The following is a 21,534-nucleotide window of genomic DNA, read 5'->3' on the forward strand; positions in this document are numbered from 1 at the left end:
CACACAGTTTTTTTTTAGCACCTACTATATGCCAAAAATATGCTAGATGCTAGAGACACAAAGAATAAGGCAGAATCTTGCCTGATGGAAGCTCAGAGCCCTACAGGAGAGGTGGTCAAACAAAAAGTTTCTGGTGGGGAGGGAGCACAGGGCAAGGGGGCAGCTGGTGAACGACGATGCTCGGCTGCTATGATTTTAAAAACTATTATTACTCTGGCTTCTTGCAGATGTGTCCCCTGCCCTTCTGATGTAGAAACATAAAGAAATATGTAGGATATATATTTATTGTTTGCTTCAATTTATTTCAGAGGTAAAATCCTTTGTCCACATGAGATTCAGGAGATTTAGCTCACTCAATCTCTACAGCAAACCCAGGAGCATTAGTGTTATACCTATTTCACAGTTGAAAAAGAGAGGCCCAGAAAAGCACAGCAGCTTGCCCAAAGTTACCAAGAGGGTGGCAGAGCTAGAAACTCAATCTATGCCATGCGACCCCAGTCCTGTTGTTCCTATGAGGTTTTTAAAACAGATTTTAAGCTTTCAGAGGTTCTCCTTAAGGGGAAGAAAGTCCAAACCCACCCCTTGGCAGATGCAGAGCTCACCAGCTCATGAGGATTAGGGGAGTAAATTTCTTCCATGCTGAACCATGGCTATTTCAGGATGGGGGCAGAGGGAGAGGGCTGGATGTGGCACTGCAGGGGTGTGACAGGAGGACCAGGGGAGATTCCAAGAACATTTAAAAGCCTCACACCCAACCTTAAATGCATGGAACTTACTGCCCACTAACCCAGTCTAATCCAAATGACCTCATTAAGATCTCTCTTGCAAAGCTGCCGCTTCCTTAGAGGGAAAGCCCCAGGACAGTGTGTGGACAAGCTGTCGAAGAGATGCCTGTGCTATTCTTTGTTGACACTACAGCAGGATCCTTCCAGCTTAGTGCTTGCCTTCTAACACCGATGGGGCAGCCGTGTTGTAAGACAATGGACATATTGTCAATGTCAGAAACCAGGCTATAGAAACTAAATAAAATCTCTCCAGGGTCAACAGGGTAGAGAAAAGCAATTGTCAAAATCAAACCTCGAACTGTCTTAACAGATTTCATTAATAATTTTATTTTTAAAACAATACCAAATAATTTCAGGTGCATTGAAGCAAAAATATTATTATGAAAAGAAGCTTCTAATTTAGAAATGAAACTACAGATTCATATAGCTCTTTTAGAGCAGTGGTATTTAAAAGGCATAGCGGGCCTCACTGCGATTTTGGTTAAGTAATTTGGTTACTCTGGGCGTTGGTTTTCTTCCCAATCAAAAAAGCAAATGACCTCTAACTCTTACCTGCTCTAAACCTCTGTGCCTTTGCACAACTCTATAAATTATTTGAAAAGGTTTTTAAGGTATTTTTAAGTTGAAAAATGTTAAAAACAAAAATTTCTAAAATGTCTGCAAATAAACAATAGTGTGCCAAAGACCATCTTATCTATATAAAGCAATAATTTTTGTTGCTCTGGATGATGAAGGCTTATTTCATGTTTAGAGAAGAAAGTACTTTACATTCTAATTAAAATTATTATTTTGAATTGTTTTATTTTATTAAAATATTTATAAAACCTTTACTGTGAAATTGGGCAGATTTATTTTCCAGTTATTTTTACAAGAAATGCTTCAATTCATTTAGAAAAGAAAATATACAAATGATTATCAAGTATGGGGAAAAAATCATTAATAAAGCAATTATAAAATAAACCCATTTAACATGTAGTATATTTCCCAAAATAAAAACTGCATTTATCTGTGCGAGGAGTAGATATAATTTTCATTACGACTGTAAGACTATTCTTTTCATAGAAAGACTAATTAAATGAGTCCTCCTGATCACTGGTTTTTTAAAAAAGGAATTTAACAAGAATGTTCAAAGCAGCAACATGTATAATAAGAACTGGACACAGCCCAAAAGTCCATCAGTGGAATGGGTAAATATATTGTGGTATATTTATACGCTGGATATTACATGGCAATGAAACTGAGTCAACTGCAGCTACACATAACATAGAAGATTCTTGGAAATGCAATGCTATGTAAAAAAATAAGTCACAAAAAATATATGCAATCTGATAACACTTGTAGAAAGTTCAAAAATGAGGAAAGCTAAACAAACATATGGTAAAACTACAGGAAAAAGCAGGGTCTGAACACCGAACTGCGAACTGCGATACTGGTTACCTCTAACAGGGAAAGGAGGGGGACAGAGACAGGGAGGGGAACAGGGCAACCTCAGAAGAAACATTTTGTTTCTTAAACTGTGTGGTGAGTATACAAGTGTTCACTATATTGTTATTCTTTATATCCTATGCAGATCTTCTAAATATTTTTATCTACTCAACATTTAATTTTTTTAAATATTAACAATAAGATGAAATTTATTTAAATCACATCCATCCTGGAACAGTACCTAAGGCAGTGAAGCAGAATGGATAAAATATTGTACTGTGTCTATCATTAAAAAATATATATATATATATCCTAATCATTCTAGTGGTAGTTTGAGAACCTGGCAATAAAGAACTAAGTAAGGAAAAATCTAATGAGTTTTAATAAAAGAAAATCAGAAATTAAAAATATATATATTGCTGAAGATCTACTGTGCTTTTAAAAATAAGACATTTCCTTCAATGGAATGGCAACAGCTATACACATGTCAAAGGGGTAGTAGATTGGGGGGGAGGGTCATCACTTTGTGAGAGGTGTAAATGTCTATTACATTGTTTTGTACACCTGAAGCTAATTAAAAAAACAAAAAAGACATTCTTCAGGAGTCTAAGCTCCAAATTAGGCAGCAGACTTCCCTATGTGTGACAAAGTTTGGATTTCTCTTCTGCTCCTTCACCCATATATTTTGAGGCTTTATATTTTTATTAGCATTGCAGAAATCAGAGATTACTTCTCTTTTTTAGTTTCAGGTGCACAAGACAAAGCAATACTTAGATGTTTATCATTTATATCCCTCACACTGTGTGAACCCCTCTCCCCCCATCCATTATCCCTCTGACATCGCACAGAGCCATTACATTTCCACTGTGTCTATTCCTAATGTTGCACCCCGCTTCTTGTAAGTATATACATACATATATATACATATATATAAAATATATACACATATATATACATATATATATATAAAATTATAGTTGGCATTCATTATTGTTCAGCTTCAGGTGTACAGTGCAGAGATCAGGCATCTACATCTTCCCTGAGGTGGTCTCCCAAACGGGACAAGTGTCCATCGGATACCCTACAAAATCTTTACAACATTATTGATTACATTCCCCAAATTAATTTTCAAAACCCCGTGGCCATCTTGTGGTTACTGACTGTTTTCTAATCCCCTCACCTTTCCCCTTATCCCCACCCCCCCACCCATCTAGCAACCCTCAGTTTTTCCTCTATGCAGAGATTATTTCTTAATGTAGTTGATCTCTACACAAACTAGAATGTTATTTACTGCTCTCATCTTCCACACTATCCCACCCAAGAAGAGGTCTATCTATTTCTCTCTGTTTCTTAATCTATTACATGAGGAGAATAATAGTATTTCACATGACTATGGTAGGAATTAAATAAGTTAATTCATGTAAGTATTCAGAGAAGTTCCTGGTACATAACAAGTGTTTGCTGTTATATTTTTTTATTACTGTCGTTTTGTGAACATCATCTTTGACATGGAGTAAGAAAACCCATTGTAGCACGTACACACATGTCTCTTAGAAGTAAAATTTTACCTAGCAACGCCAATAGTTTCTTCCTCTGAAGTCAGTCTCCCTTCCACTTGTACACACCCCTCTCCAAGTCCATTTTAGTGGGAAGGGCTAAGTCGAAAGGATTCTCAACCCAGTGTCTGGATAAATCCAGCAACGGATAAGAAGTTATAGCTGAAGCACATTCACTGCACATCTAATGGGCTTCATTAGCTCAAAGGCTGCCTTGGAGACTAGAAGCCTTACCCTAACCCAAGTGCCTAAATGAAAATAAGAGTGCTACTGAGGCACCTAGATAATCCTGCTTCATCCTTCCTGAAAGGCCTGGTAGCCCCTGACCCTGAATAGTTGAAAATTCCAACAGACACATACAGACATGCATTTCCACAGCAGAATGTACGTTAGCAATTAAGTGCTTTATCCAGCAATGCAAACGCTTCCCAGTGGGACTGTGGTAATATAATTATATTATAATAATAATAATTGTTACTATTACTACTACTACTACTACTACTATCTCAAGGGACAGGCAACAAATTAAAGTCAAATAAGAAACATATAAAATGTCACCGAACCCTCAAACTGAAAAATGTCAGTAATTTTGATACTCCCAACCTCACATAAGTTGTCATCCTCAGATTTCCTCTGGAAAAACCAGTGAGGGTTAAAACAGCAAAGAAAAGTCCCCCAAATTCAACTGAATCACCACCACTCTACTGTAAATATTTCTGACCCCTCTTTCAGTGCAAAGAAATCTTGTGTTATTTCTAGAAAGGTTTAGAAATTTATCCTTAGAGCTAAGAGCCAGATCTCAATTTAAGGGAGTCTTTGCAAAATTCCCCACTAAACTCCCACTTTCAGGCCTTTCACACATCACAGGATAACAACAGAACTCTGGTCTGTGATGAATCAAAGGAGGTATTTTTGTGACCCAGAATGACATCCTCCATTGTGGATCATTAATAACCTTACTTGACAACTGAGGAACGATGCTTCCAACAGTCTAGCTCAAGAGTCAGCAAACTTTTCCTGTACAGGGCCAGATAGTAAATATTTTAGGCTCCTGGGCCATACTTTTTTTGTAGAAACTACTCACCTCAGCTGTTGTAGCACAAAAGCCACCATAGACAACACGTGAACAGAAGGGTGTGGCTATATTCCAAAAAACTTTACAGACACTGATGTTTGATTTCCTGTATTTTTCATGTCACAAAATATTCTTCTTTTGATTTCTTTTCAACCATTTACAAATGTAAAAACCATTCTTTGCTTGTGGCAGTAGAAAAAGAGATGGTAGGTCAAATATTGCCTACCTCTGGTCTAGTTGCCTAGAAAAATACAGTAATATATGTCATTCCCTGGAGAATGCCAGCTTCCCTCACATTAGGTCTTTACAATATGTTCACCACACTTTTATCTTTTCAAAGCATTACATTAATACTCCTTAATCAGCCACTCCTCCCTAACACACAGAGGGGGTAGGTCTGTTTTATCAATAGCAGAAACTGAGGCATGGAAATGTCACAGAACAAGTCAGTGGAGGCCCCAAGAAGGCAGGTTTTCTGACAAGATTCACACTGGGACCTCTGCTCTCACACTGCCTCCTTACATCAGGTGCACACGATTTCCTGCATGGCACTGCACAAATACCATTACTGTATTATAATATAATAATAATGATCTTTTGTGACCCAGGATGACGAAACTCTTTAATGCATCATTAATATACATGATAATTAGGCTACATGTGTGGCTGGGCAGGCCATTACCCAATCAGAAGTCATTGGCTGCTGTCAGTTATGAGGAACGCCTCTAATAATAAGCACGTACTCACGAAGCAATTTCCAAAATGAAATAGTCCATTCTCATTTTAAAATTTGTTTTCCTACTGAGGACAACAAATGCTAAACAAACATCTAAAGATCCCTGCTTCAATAGAATAACTTGTTTGCTTACCCTAACTCTTCTTTGCCCGTTTGCCAACATTCCTTCTCACCTCCCACCTCCCACCCCCACCCATTCCTGCCCACTTCTCTCCTACTAGAACATTAACATGTGCACTTTGATTCCCTGAATTCATAGGCTTAATTAATAGAGTATTCTCAACAAGCTGGAGAAGATCCGTATCTCCAACTGAACCCTGTTTGAACAATGTTCTAAGGCTCTTGGGGGACTGAGTTATTCCTCCCTACACAAATCAATACCACTCCATGGCAGCCATGATGAAATGCTCACATGACTTATCCCACCTGCTTCCACCTGGCCCCTCTCCCACCACTGAACCCAGATGAGGTTACTAGAGATTGCTTATAGGAATCTTCACTAAAAATGGGTGGGCAGAGGTAACACCCTATTCGCTGGGGCTTCCTTCACACCATTTAAAAAGGAGAACTCCTCATCAAGAGAATTTTTCTCACACTATGAAACGGATTCACCAAGTAAAGTATTTCATCAACAGATACCTGACTTCCTAAGACATCAGTGACTAGTTGAGAAACACAATTCCAGGGAAAAAAATCCATGCAGAACCCCTGTCCATGCAGCCCTTTCCACACACGGTCATCATTACCACCTAGAATGCTATCCTAAACAAGCCCCACCAGCAACTTAAAAGCTGCAAAACAGAGGCTTCATTTGGAACTCCCCCTGAATCACAGGACCCAAACTGCTACCTTTTCCCACATCATATTCTCGTCTAAAAGAAAAGACTATCCCTAACTCTACTCTTCAAAGAAGAAAAGAACTTAAACTGTTGAGAAATCCTGCCACTTTTCTAAAACAGTTTTTGAGATGCACAGCTGCATGATGAAACATTTCCTAAGGGTAATTAATCCTGAGCAACTCCTGCAAAAAATAAAGCAACAAAGCACATTTTGTGATGCTGTAGTGTTGACCTGTTTATGCCACTCATTTATGAATTTACAAAATTCTGAATTCATATTCTAAAACTGAAAGGTGTGGAGAATGCAACATACCTGTTCATGAAGACTCAAACTTAAACAGCTCACAGGCCACCCAGGTTGCAAGAGGCATTAAAAGGCAGCTCATATAATGACATAACCTACAAGAATGCTCAAGTAGTTTTTTAAGGATATTTCATTTTTCTTGAGTTTACTTCACCAAGAATCGTCATCTTTCCCTAAAGGACTGTGCTTCATTCAACCAAGATGAGGTTATTATTATAAGATAATTATTTCTAATAGAAGCTATCAATTACTGAACACTTCCATGCCAGGGACTACACTAAAAGCTTTACATACATTATCTCATTTAACCTACATGACTAACCCTACTAAGTAGTTATTATCTTCCTTTTACAGATGAAGAAATTGAGTGTCAGAGAGATTAAATGACTTGCCTACGGTCACACAGACAATAAAATGCAAACAAACCCAGGACCATCTGACTCAAAACCTATACACTAGGATCACTCCACTAAATGGCTTCATATATTTGAGTCATGGCGTGTAAATTATACCAACCTCATCTTTAAGTTGTTATCTACACCATAGTAGTTCCCAAACCTGATTTTTCAATACAATCATAGACAAAGCATTTTAAAAAGAGATTCCCAGAAGTGCCCTAGCCCAACTAGATATAATTTGAAAAATTAGTCTCTTCTCCTTTTGTTTAAATGACACCAAACTAATCGCCAGAATTTTTTTTTCACTGAAATGAATAACAAGTATTTCATAAAAAATATTCCAAATCGTAATTCTCAAGGCATTTATTTGTGTGATACTTAGTTGTTAAGCATTTTCTCTCTGGGTCACAATAACGAATGAATGAATGAATGAACGAATGAATGAATGAATGAATGGGGATTCCATCCTTGACTATCCTAGAAAAGCTTTATTCAGAGAATCACAGTTCATGGATGCACACTGTCTCCAAAGAAGCCGGCTCCAGAGGCTATGAGATGAGTTAGTTCAGTGTCACGGACGCCATCAAGTCTATAATCTCCCAACTACATCACTTCCTCCAAAAACTGCACTGCTTCTTGGAATTCTTCTGGAATCACTCAGAAACCAAAATCATCACTGAGAGACTGACTGGCACACATTAAATGATTATAAATACGTATAAAGGAGTTAATAGGCTCAAAATAAAATCCTATGCAGCTGGCATATTCAATGGACCTTGCCATATACATATATATATATATGGGAGCATCCATGGCAAGGGACAGACTTGAGTGCTAATTCACATACTTTCATATGATTATAGATAGTATGGAATTATATATTGAAAGAGACAGACCTGAGTTCCAATTTCAACTCAGCCACTTACTCATGTAACCTTGTTGCTATCTGTTAACGTCCCTGAGTTTCATTCTCCTCACTTGAAAAGCCGTGGTAGTTCTATTTTATATAGTGTCTCCATTTAGTTTAAATGCCTTACTGTAGACAAGCACCTCGTGCCTGGTACATAATTACCATTTATAATTACTGTTATTTCTATTTTTCAGTGCCCTAAAAAGTGAAACAGATTCTGTTTATGCAGATAATTGTTCTAACTACCAAGGCCCAATGACCTAGTTTAAAACACACACACACACACACACACACACACACACACACACACACACACACCAATAGGATGTTCCTTTATGCTGTACGCTAAACTGAGGATTGAAAACAGGCTTCCAAGATACACAGCTGTCTAACATGCTAAGAGCAATAATGAGTTACCATGATATCCAGGGATTAAAAAAAAATTAACAACAGCCTCCCCCCACCAAAAAAAAAATCTCTTCTGGGCTGATTCACCAAATATTTCAACAAAATTTTTAGTCATGAGGAAAAAAGGACTTGGATTGGAGCCTTAATGAAATATAGCCTCTCCTCTCCTCCTCCTCCTCCCTCCCCTCCCTCCTCCTCCTCCTCCCTCCCTCCCTCCCTCCCTCCCTCCCCTCCCCCCCTCCCCTCCCCTCTCTCTCCTCTCTCTCTCTCTCTCTCTCTCTCTGAAGTGTGCTAAAAGTTACCATACATGTCCTAAATCCTCATTTGTCTTTTCCCCAAGTAGTTCCAAAATGAAGATCCAAGGTGGCTCTCTCAGGTTTGCTGCCAGTAAACAGGCTTTCCTGGGTTGCAGAAGCAACCTGAGTTACATCTTCTGCGTTTTATCTTCCTTATGTAACTGCATGGTGGCTCTTTGGAATGTCTTTGTTAATAAGGTTTCCTCCATTCACAGTCCCAGGCCTAGCTAGTTTCCTCACTTTATGAGGGATAAGATTTCCCTCAAAGGATTCGGGAGGCTGACAGACTACGACACAAGAGAAAGTTTCAGTCCGTTGGATTTGATCCCAGCCATCGTATCGTACACACCTACCTAGGTAAGACAAAATGCTCCTACCACCAAGGAAAGTCTGTTCACTGGCAACACATTTGATAGATCCACCGTCCTTTCAGTCATGTCCAATTTGGCCACTCTCTAGATGTGGTCATCAATTCCCGCTGACCGTGGTGTACTGCCAAGTGCCAAACAAAGTACAGTGACACTGGCTATAAATGGTCTAATAAGGGCCCTTGAGTGCCTTGATTTAGTACTTCCTTCTCTGCCTGTGTATGTACTTAGGCAGAGAGGGCTGGTTTGGGAAGGGGAAACCCTTTGGCCAACTCTTGACTCTACAAACTGTTTTACCCACACTAAGGAGAACTTCTGAAGGGACACAAAAAAACAGAGCTCCCAAAGGGCCGCATTTTTGTCAAAATGTCTTAAAAGTAATATTTCCAAATTGGAACTACATATTTTGCAAAGAAGAGAAAAATATCTTGGCTGTTAAGATAGGCTGAACACACCATCTGCCACTACGGTTGTCACAGTAATGTGGTCTAGGTTAACTTCTCCAAACCACAGGACAATTTATTATCCCAAACAGAGAGCTCTCTGTGTGATTACCATGGTGACAGTTCCCATCCCTTCCTAACAATCCCTGATACCACACATCAAAATTTTAAAACCAAATCATGGTTACAGAATACAAAGAGAACTCAGCCAATTTATACGCCGGTATCAACATTTTTCTTCCCTGCTAAGCTACATTTTGAAATTTTCAGATCTTTGGTATTCACAGCTGTCCCAAGACAATTTTTTTAAGTTGAATTGCCAATAGCAATGGACCACAGTCAAAAGCCAAGGGTGGTATATCATACCAGCAAATATTATAAAAGCAAGATGCAATCAACGGAAATTACTGTGATTTTAAACATTAAGAAGAGGGAAAACCCGTAATGACTCTTGCTTGCATGATTATTAAGGTATATTTGGAAAAACCAAGAATTTCCCAGCAAGTCCTTTGAGCCCTGGTGCCCACAAGCTCAGAGACCCTTTATTCATAAACCAAAGCATTACTGGAGGGGAACAGCAGTTATCTGGGTGGTAAATAATGTCCCCACCCAGCCAGGGTAAGTAGTGAGATCCAAATGCCAACTTCAGAAGCCACAGTGGCTCATTTAGTGAGTTGTACACGTGTCTAATTATAAAGTGTCCTCATTTCTCCACTGTGAGACTGTGTACAACAAGCTTTGTATTGAAAAGCTTCTGTTTCAGCATAAAAAAGCTATTAAGAATGCCATCAAAAGTTCCACAAAAATCAAGAGTTTCATGGATATGTGGGGGTCTCCCATACTATTATTTTTTCAATGTTTATATTATAAAAAATTTCAAACATACAGAAAAATACAAAGAATAATGTAATGAACATTTGTGTACCCATGACCAGACTTTGTCAAATCTTAATGCTTGGCCATATTTACATTAGGCCTTTTCTCTTCCTTAATAAATAATTACACAAGAAAATAAAAACCTGTGGGTAGCCTTCCCAATCCCATATCCTTGCCTCCCTGAACAATATATAGTATTAGTTTGCATGTTTTCATGCATTCTGTAAGGGGTAAGTATCAATCCACAACTTGTTTTTTATCTCAGCATTATATTTCTAAAATTTATCCATATTAACATGAGTAGATCTGGTTCATTTTCATCACTGATAGGATTTCACTGCATGAAAAATATAGCCCTTATGATTTATCCTTTTTCGTTCTGAAAAGCAGTTAAATTGTTTTAGATTTTTCACTATCATAAACAAAGTAGAAATGAGTGTTCTTACACATGTGTCCTTTTGCACACATACAATGATTTCTCAGGGCGTACACACAGCAGTGGAACTGCCGGGTTGTAGGATGTGGTGTTGCCACACCGATTTCCAAAGTCACTATACCAAATAACACTCCCACCATCAGTGTATGAGAATGTCTCTTGCTCCACATCCTTGTCATCAACTGATATTGTCGGATTCTTTCATTTTTGCCTATCTAATGGGTATGAAATAGTATCTCATTTTAATTTGTATCTTCCTGATTACCAGTGAGGCATGACATCTTTTCATGTTTACTAGCCATCTAGATCTTTATGCCTATGAATTGCCCGTTTGCTACTTGCCTTTTTTCTTACTGCTTGTCAGAGACTTTACATATTCTGTGACTTAGGGAACGTTACTTAACATCTCAGCTTCCCATTAGTAAATCGGAGTAATAATACTTACCTCTTAGGGATGATATGACGTTGATGATAAAGCACTTAGTCCGGTGCTTATTACATGTTAGGTACTCAAAAAAAACAGTCACTATTTCTATGATTGTTATGAATATGAATAAGGCTCAGGATATAGAGTATTTCTAGTATTTCTCCCAAGTTTACAGTTCCCTTTGGAGTAAGTACTGCAGGACTTGGGAGGGGCAGTCTCAGCAACTCTCCCCACCCAGATGATTTCCCCATGATATGAAGACATAATATCAGTCCTTGGTTGTTTGCAAGTTACCATTAGGGAAACATGCAGTCAATTCCCCTACATATTGCTTAAACTAAACACTTCCGTCAATCCACCAGTGGCTGTAACCTCCTCTGTGAAACGACCATGAGCCTGAATTGGTGAAGTTAAAGCATAAAAAGAACTGTGGGAAGGCAGAGATGGATTGTGGAGGCTGGCAGATATGTCAATTTTAGGGACAGGACCTGTCAGGTATTCCTAAAATGGAAATACAGCCATAACTTAATGAGATTCCACTAGGCCCAAGACCACTGCATTTCCCCACATGTCATAAGTGATCCTGGTAAAGGAAAAGCCAAAGGACAATCATCATATCACTTATCACATACATAAGTTTTTTGTAATAATGACCAAAAGTACATTGACATCACCCAGGTGATAGCCAATCTTATTCAATGCACACTGAAAATACTTATCCATCCCCAATAAGAACGTGTTCCTAAGGACATGTTGGTAAGCTAGAGAGATGCAATAAAAAGGAATCACGTCAGCTACTCTGCTTGGACTCTTAACATATTTAGTTTGGTGCTGAGATCCTCCCAGATTGGCTCCTATTCAGTCGCAACTTGACCTTTCCTTGGAGAAAGGCCGGTTCATCCGTATGAACTCTGCCAGTGGAGTCAGAAAGCATATATAGCTGTCCTCCAGGCCTATCAAGTAGTCCTGACATCAGCTTCAATTGGTGGCTGGCAGGGTCCCTTTTCAGATGTACTTGTACATTATCTAACATTCAGAATTATCTCCCTCCATATTCAATTTCAACTGGCACTAAAGAAGGCAGAGATTTTCCTTACTGACTAAAGAAAGAGACCTATCCACGTATCGTCTTCAGAGCAATCATGTATGAGAGTCAACTGTAGCCCAAATATAATTAGACCATCTTCTGATATCTATCTAGGCGCAGTGCTTTCTTCCTTAAATGCGTGCCAAGTTTCCACGTTCAAGAAGTTAAATTGCCATATAAAAATGCCCTGGTGATGATGAGTAATTAGACACTGTAATGGAAAATTAACTATGTTTTTATTTAGAGCATTAATTTTAACAAGACATTTTTCTTCTAACTGTTATTAAGCTGCAATAAAAATAAATTAAATCCTGAGGGTTTGCAAAGGTTTTCTGGTTAAAAAAATTTTTTTGAAAACCCCTCTTCCTGGAACCAGAGTATTTAGTTTGCTACTACCGTATTTCCCCGAAAATAAGACCTAGCTGGACAATAAGCTCTAATGCGTCTTTTGGAGCAATAATTAATATAAGACCCAGTATTATATATTATATTGTATTATATTGTATTATATTATATTATATTATATTATATTATATTATATTATATTATATATTATATTATATTACAGACCCAATCTTACATTATAGTAAAATAAGACTGGATATGATATGATATGTGATACCTGGTCTTATATTATAGTAAAATAAGACTAGGTCTTATATTAAGTTTGTACAAGGTCCTGATCTGAACCCCGTTGTTAATAAACGCTAATGCCAATTCTAACACTGTCATCTGTGCTGTGGAGGAAGAAAGAACCATTCTGATCTCACAGGCCCCTAAAGCAGAGGCAGACACCAGCCAGGTGGGACAGAAGGGTTTTGCCTCATGTGAACAGTCTTCATCCAAATATTCTCAGTCCTTCTCTTATTTTCCTCCTCTTTGTCATGCTGCTTCCAAGAGAAATGCACCACTTGCAGCAGAGTGGTTAGTGACCATTCTGTGGAAGTTCTCAGTTAGAAGAAGGCTAAATGAGCTGTGAGTGTGGGGTCCATCTCCAACGCCACAACAATAACACCAACTCCATGAGACCAGAATGGAACACAGCATTCCCCAGAAAAGAATGTAAAGCGAAGCTTAAATCTGTATGTCTCATCCAAATCCTTGCAGCCCTCTAACCATATTCTACTTAAGAGTTGGTCAACGGGCTTAGCCATAGGACCCGAATTAATTTTACTTGGGTAGAACAAGTGGCAAGCACGGTGGGGCAGGCTCACAGCACCCACGGAACTTCATGGGCTTAACATAAATGAGGGAACCTCAGATCCTGTGACCTACCTAGCTTTCAACGCTGTTCCTCTTCCTCCCTTACCTCAAAACAAAGTGCCAATAACACCTAAAAATGCTCCTGGGTTCACATTTATTCAGTCCTCCATAGTCAATGCTAAATGCCCAGCAGGAACCTGCTATATACAAGGCTGAATCAAGTGGCTTCAAGAGTTTAAAAAAAAAAAATGCTTTTTCTTCTTTTCCTGGTTCCTTTCTTGTTTTCGTTTTAGTCCCTCTTTACAATTTAAAGAACCTTTTACAATCTTCACTGCTTTTCATATAGATTCTTGTGATGTATCAAACCTAACAATCTTTTCACTTAGATTCCTGAGGTACGTTAAAAGTAGCAACTTTACACTGTCCACACTTGTATCACAAATTCTGTGTAAATTCATAGGTACAACCAACAAGCACACTAGCATATCTGTACGAAACTGATTTCATAAAAGAGCTACTATATATAGTTTCATTTGAGTTGTATTTAAGGTGGTAAATATGACAATTTTGCTGGTGATGACACTCTTTAGGTGGAATTCAAAGAGAAAATTCCATATGGTAAGCAAAAGTATTAAACTGTCATAATGTTCCCCTATCCCAATTCCAAAATGCCCATCATACACTTGAGAGAACAAAGAAGGGCTTGTCAATGGTTCTACAGTAGTTCTGAGAAATTTTTAAATACCCCAACTATTAGTCAAGATTTAGAATAAACTTAAAAATAATGACTCGATAACAATGCCATCACCAAACAAGTATAAACATTTGTTGAATTAAATGATACTGAAGATTACAAGCATTTGGAGAGACATTTTAACTTGTGAACTAAATTTCTAATCACTTCCCCACTTGCTATTAGAAAAGTGAGAATCAGAGAAGAAACTCCTCATGTTAAAACTGACTTCTACGGAAGCCCTCAGCATCTGTATTCAACAAAGGACCTACAAAATTTAAGGAGTAATGAGACAACAGCTGAGGATCTCAAAAGAACTCAGCCGCAAATATATTCTGACCCTGGATGAGTCCTGTTTCCCCGTGCATCCCTCGATTTATTCACCCTTAGAATGGGGACAGGAGAAGCAGCTGTAATAAAAGCCTGTTTGCCTCTGGCAGAAATGCAAATGCTTGTTCATAATGATCATTTTCCCAAACCCAAGTTTACATTTCTCCATTAACATTCCAGTGCCTGACTCTCAGTTCCCAAGATCCTACAGGTTTTGGTCTCTGACTAAAAGAGAGCCGAGTTTGGGGCATCATTGGAGCCAATTCCATGAAGCAGTAACCAGCTCCCTAACTCCTAAAGAAGTCATTATACACGTCTGCACCTCATTTCATTTTTCACTGCGATGACACACAATCTTTGTGATAAAAGTGAACCCAAGGACACCACCCCAAAGAACTTGTTTCTCTTGGACCCACCAAAGGATAAAATGTTCTCAATGCTACCTACTAAGATAAACACCCTTCCCCAGATGCCCCTTGTAATTGGCTGGTTGACTGTTCCTTGGGTGTGACTGCACAGATTTATCCCGGGTGTATAACCAAGTTGGAAAAGTCTTCCTGATTTCTGAGTATTCTAACAAGAAGGAGTGTATAGCATGGACTGAAACTGTTTAAGCACAGATGTGACCCTAGTACTTCGCAAAAAAAGTATCTTCTATTTGGGGAGACTGGTCTATGATCACAGCTCTACAACTCCAGTCAGCTATTTAATAAGACTGGCCAATAAAGGTCACGGAGAGATTCAACAGAACCATTCTGCCAGAAAAGGGGAAAAGAATTAGACTATGGTTTTAGTGGAATAATTAAAAGTCATGTAGTGGTCACAGACTGTAAAATGTCCAAAGGTCTATATTCACTTCCCCCTAAATGTGAAAGTCTAGGGTAGTTCTAGGTTATAATATAAACTATAATAAATTATAAGTAATTAGCACAGTAGGTTGATTTCTCAGTATCCTCATATGAAAACTCTTAAATTGCTACATCCCTTTTTGTGTGAAGCAAGTTATTCATTTTTTCCAAACATCCCTCAAATTTAGAGACTCTGCCTATTTCTAAAGATCAAACTGAAAGAGATCCTTCAAAAGTTACTGTGCCGATACCCTATCTGCAATCTATTCTGCCCTGAGAAGCTGAGTTTCTCCAAGTGACTCTTCCTTTCCACCAAGAAACATAAATCACAGCCAGAAAAATCAAACAATGCACTCAAGAGTTAAACAGTATTTATGAGGTAGTAAACTGCACCTCATTTTTGGCCTTCAATCACTGTCAATGTTCTAATGTTTACTAGCAATCGTTACTGATTTCCAAATGGCAATATATTTCCATTCTGAATGGGGATTACTGTTACCAGATTTAAAAAACATGGTCTTGTTTTTGTTTAAATTACTTCTAAACATTTTCTACATCTCATTGATGGTCTGAATAACAAACTGTTTTCAAACGGAGGCTCTCTCTGGGCTTAGTTTTTAAATTTTATTTTAAATTTAATGATAAATGTTCCTTTAGTTTGGCTTAGAAGAAAAGAATTCCCCTTTCTCAATGTCTATTAGGCGATTTAGGAGATCTATTGGGAAACTTAAATTTAGAAACAGCTTTCTAAAACTAAAATTACCACATTTATAGTAAGAAAGGGCCTGTAAAACAAAGAATATTTTTTTTGAAGATGAGTATTCCGTCAGGGTTACTGTCTAATAATAATAAATTACTGTCAGGTGGTTATCTGCCTGATGAAAAATGTTTCCATTTCTCCGTTTACCTGAATTCATGCTCTTCTGCCTGAGGAGATTCATAAATTGACATTTAAATTACTAAATCTAAACAACATGGACTGCTTTACTCTGTAGAGGCTTTTTAAATGCTGTAGTATTCCTTCCACCCCAATTTTATGTACTTATTGTGCAGGCTGGTAATTTTTTTACCTTAGTTTTCATTATTTTACCTGACAAGTTTCAATTGTTAGTTATTTAAATCTTAAAACAGCAAACCAAAGGATGAGAAAGTCCAGTAACTTAAATCCAATTTATGCCTTTCATTTTATTTGAACTTTTTATGCATTAGTTCCACTAAAAGTGTTAAATAGTTATCTCTAGCCAGCAAACAAAGGAAAAAAAAATACGGTTTCATTATGGATGATGGATGCCAGAACTTATTGCTGTTTTTTTAATTAATAAAAAAAGACTAAGTTCATCCAATGTAAGATTTTGATCCTGAACATAACTGTTAAAAGCAACAAAAATGCTTTCAAAGTATGGTATTTGCAAAACCTTTGCAAAGTCACTAATGGGATTCCCATGATCTAATACATGTAAGGCTTTAACTGTAATCGTAAACCCACTGAAAGCTTAGGATCTGAAAGTGTGGACTATTGTAGCCAGTTTTATGGGTTTAATTCCACTGGCAAATCCCAGTTTCTGTATTTTAAATCTCAACTACAGCAAAATCACGACACATTTTCAAAAGAACAACATAAAGAAAGCAAGCGCTGGAATGAGAGGGCAAGAAAACCACTGCCAACAACCATATTCTCCCACAAACCATCAATGAACTTCAAAAGCACAAGGCTAAGCAAAACTCTTAGTTCATGGTATACGTGCAATTCACTTTTAATGCTCATAAAACATCACATGAACCATTTTATTTTCCTCTGATTTATTTCCCATACAAGGTTCAATAAAACACAGAACTTACTCAGCCTCAACTAATGACTGGATCACTGTTTTTGGAGGCTATTTATTATTCCTTTTCTGGCATGTTTTCTTCTATGATCCAATTTCGTGACTGCTAAAAGCCAGGAAAAGCTGCCTTCAAATCAACTCATTGCACAATTTCTCTAAAAACTACACTCTACCTTAAGTAGGTGTTTAGAAGTTGTTCTGTTTTGTCCTAGAAATCTCTAAGTATATAATCTTCCCAGGGTGCATTGAGATTTGTGATTAAAATGGATCCTCTCTTCAGGGATGATGTAGATGCCTGATCACTGCACTGTACACCTGACACTGAAGCTGAACAATAATGAATGTCAACTACAATTTTATATATACGTATAGTTACAAGAAGTGGAGTACAGCATTAGGAATAGAAACAGTGGAAATGTAATGGCTGTATGCAACGTCAGAAGGGTAGTAGGTGGGGGGAAGGGGACTATCACTGTGTGAGGGATATAAATGACAAATGTCTATTACATTGTTTTGTACACCTGAAACTAATAAAAAAAAGAAAAAAGAAATAAATAAAAATAAAACAAATACTTTAAAATAAATAAATAAATAAATAAATAAATAAATAAATAAATAAAATGAATCCTCTCTTTTTCTTCAAAGGGATTTGAGTTATTGTAGCAAACAATTATTTATGCTCACAAGATTCAGCCTACCTCACATATCCAACATATATGTAGACTATTCATCCCGGGTTTACACATGGCAGACACATGTGTAAAAATATCAACATCAAGGATATCTATCTTGTCGCTAAAATTTATTTGTTTCTTGTTTCACATACTTCTCGGTTTTTTAAATTCAGCATTACAAGTCTTGTTATGGACTATCAGGCCTGATTCCACCTTACAGACAAACAGACAAAATTTATTTTACAAAGGCATAATTGAGTATAGTATTCATTTTATAACCAATACATGTAGGAACAACTTAGTTTTAAAAGAACTTTACCGTGTGCATTTATACAGATATTTACTGATTGTTCTACAGGAATTATTAATTGAACCAACAGAAAATACAAGCTTTGTCCACTAGCAGCTCTTGGCCTGAATGTTCTAAAAATGTTTTTCAAAAACACTGCTACCTCTTCACTTTACCTTTTCAATGTAAGTATAATTAATGCATTTCATGCCACCCATGCAACAAACATAACCTCAAAGGTTCTTTTGGTTTGGAAATACTAAATTTTTACATTGAGTTGAAAGCACACTCAATAACTGTGATAAAAATTGATTCAACTTTTTGTTTTATTCGTTTTTTGTTTTGTTTTGTTTTGTTTTGCTATTTACGTTTGTATAGCCTAAATCCTCTCTTAATGCACTCGAAGTTTTTTTTTAAAATACCTTTGCATTTTCTACATAAACCTATGACTTTTTCAATATATTTATTAAGTGCTCTTTATCTTTACTATTGGTATTAGCTCTGGTAGAGAAAGGAAACCAGATTTGAGGCATGTTTTTTATTATCATTGTTGTTTTTTAGTTACTTAAAACTAACGGGGGTTGACCTCCTCGGCTTTCACCACCACCGACATATTCCAGAACTATTTCCTCAAAAGGAGTTCCTTCTAAGGAAAGTTCAGAGCCTACAGGATTTTGTTGAGAACCTCAGGATACCGATTTACTTGTAAAATTCCAAGTGGAAGCGGAAAGAGGTTGGAATTAACTTAAAGTGAGAAGCAACACCACTTCCTGAAACAATGATTTAGGCGCTCAACCAGGTCAAGGGTTTGAACTTTCTGAGAACCATAGTGGCGCTGGGAAGAAGGCAGTGTCCGTCCTCCCGCTCCAGCAACCCGCACATGCGTCGCGCTGACTTCCCTTCATTTCCAACTTGGAGATCGACACCTTGAGCGGCCCTTGCCAGGCTGCAGACGCCTGTGCAACGCCAGGGGTTGACGAGCCTAGTTTCCTGCAGACGCACGGGAAAGGACTCCCCGGGGCCCTTCCTCTCCCCCTCAGATGGAAGGACAGAGGCGGTAAAGCGCTCGTCACCGGCGTGAGAGCCATCGCACCCCACCATTCCCCCAGCGGGACGCCTTACCGGTACAGGAATGCAGGGGCTTGGGTCGCACGATCAATGATGGGCACACGGAGTAGAGAGAAAGTTTCTCAAAGTAGTCGCAGGTCTCCTTGGAGAGAATCTCGTCGATCATGAAAGTCTTGTAGCGCCGCCTGGCTGCTTTGAGCTGGCCGGGCGAGCTCAGTCTCAGCTCCGCGTGGCAGTGCATGGTGAGCCGGATCAGCGAGGGCTGGCGTGCCAGTGGGGTCTCTGCCCGGCGCCTCGGCAGCGGGGGAGGTGGCAGAGCCCTGGAGGGGCGCGAAGGGGAGCGGGCACCCGGCGCGCGGGCCGCACGTCTAGATCCACCAGCAGATCAGCATCTTCGCCGCGCCTTTTTGGGACAGCGCAGCTGTCAATCAGCGCGCGCTTCCTGCGAGGCCGGGTGCGGAGTCGCGCCGAGGGGCGTCGGCGCCCAGCCCGCCTGTGCCACCCGGGCGCGGGCCTGCGCGCCGCGTGCCCGCTGCTCTCCTCGCCTCCTCCCTCCTATCAGCGTCTAGCGCTCCTCCGCCTGCCTCTCTATTTTAAGACACTCGCTTCAGCTCTCCTCCCCGCCCCCCTCCTGGGACGAGCTCCAGGTGTGTGTTTGTAGAGTGCGCGCGCTCGGGTGTGTGCGCGGTACGGAGAGCGCGCGCCGCCCCGCCCGTGGGCCTGGCCTCACCGGCCGCTGCTTCGGGCTGGTTCCCGCGCACCTCCATTGCGCGCGTCTCACCACCTTCCCAGCCCGGCTCCCGCCGCCCGCAACCCAGGGGGCCGACGCGTCTAGGTCTCTGGAGTAGGAGAAGTCGCGTCCTCACCGAGGCTCCGAAGGCTGCGAGCCACAGAGCTGGCGCCCTTGGCGACCAGTGTACCTTTCTCCATCCCTGTGTGGACCCCCGCCGGCCGTTTCCCGAGAACTACGGCCACCCTTCCGGTTCCCTACGCTCGCAGTCCGAGCCCAGCCTGCGCGCGCGGAACGTGGGGAGTTTGCGCCGGGTGCAACTTGACTGCCCCTCGGATATCCCAAAATATATGTGACCTTTGCCCTGTCCGTTATCCCAGCAATAAATTGTAAAAGGGAAAAAAAGTAACCAACAAAAGCATGTGTTCTTTTTTATTTTTAAACTGCTTATAAACTTTTTCAGTTGCCGAAAGAGCCAGTGCAGCGCGATATCCGGCGCCTGCGTGTCCTTCGCTCGCAGGCAGTGCGTTCGCTGCATCTCCGAGCGACTGACACTCCCCGCAACGCGACTTTGGTTCTGAGTCCCTCGCCTCGCGCAGGGTTTGGGGAGCCGCGAAGACACGTGTTTGTTAGGCGGCTGACCTCCTTCCTCCCGGCGCCTACTATCGGAGGCCGTTCCAATCCATATCTTCAGGAACTTTTGTTTTCAGTTGTAATCGTTGGGCGAGGGGACCACCGCCCAACATCCGCGCCGGGGCGGCTCCCACTGCCCTTGTCTTGCCACCGCGCCGGTGGTCCGCGGAACCCGCCGGAGGCGCCGGGTTCCCACGATTTGTCTCCGATTTGGTGTGCGCGGGGCCGAGAGGAAAACGTGTAATAGGGAAATTAAGAATTAAGTACGAAGATGGCCTTCTCCGAGACCGAGTTTGGAGCTGATGACGTTTCCTCACTCGAAACTTAGAAGCGGCCCGAGTCACGACCGGCTCGCTCAGGAGCTGTTTGCCCAGGATCCTGAGTCCCCGCGGAAGCAAGTCGACCCGTGCCTGGGTGGGTGGTTGGACTCAGAGGGAAGGGACACAACTGGGACAATAATCGCTAGGCTTTTGGGAAAAATAGTAACAAACCGAATCAGAGCCAAGCATCAGACACCGCCCGCAAGGGGCCATTGAGGAATTTCATTCCCAAAGTGTCTGTGTGTACCCTGGAGCCCCTCTGTCCCTTCCTCTCCATTTATATTCGTTTTCCTTTATTCTCTTAATCTTGGAGCCTTTAATCTCTTAATCTTTATTCTCTTGGAGCCGCAGAGGTGGCTCCAAGGCCCGCCAGAACTGCGGCCAGGTGTCCCGGCGGCGGCGCGCGTTCCGCCGCAAGGCCCAGAGGTCGCCGCGCTGGGCGCCGGAGCGCCTCCGGCTCTGGTGGCCGATCCCCGCGGCCTGTCCGCTATTCCGCTTGGGGCCAAGAACC

General features: G+C 40.3%; 1 protein-coding gene across 1 annotated transcript in view; it reads right to left on the reverse strand.

Annotated features, from left to right (window-relative positions):
• The window catches only part of BARX2 (BARX homeobox 2), a 64,680-nt gene extending 44,265 nt beyond the window's left edge, over positions 1-20,415 (reverse strand). The window contains exon 1 of the mRNA XM_019713043.2: positions 19,395-20,415. Coding sequence (XP_019568602.1) covers positions 19,395-19,581 — 187 coding nt within the window. The 5' untranslated portion in view covers positions 19,582-20,415. The remainder of the gene's footprint in view (positions 1-19,394) is intronic.
• Between the last annotated feature and the right edge of the window lie 1,119 nt (positions 20,416-21,534).

Source organism: Rhinolophus sinicus, linkage group LG16 (genome assembly GCF_036562045.2).
Source record: "Rhinolophus sinicus isolate RSC01 linkage group LG16, ASM3656204v1, whole genome shotgun sequence".
Lineage (NCBI taxonomy): Eukaryota > Metazoa > Chordata > Mammalia > Chiroptera > Rhinolophidae > Rhinolophus > Rhinolophus sinicus.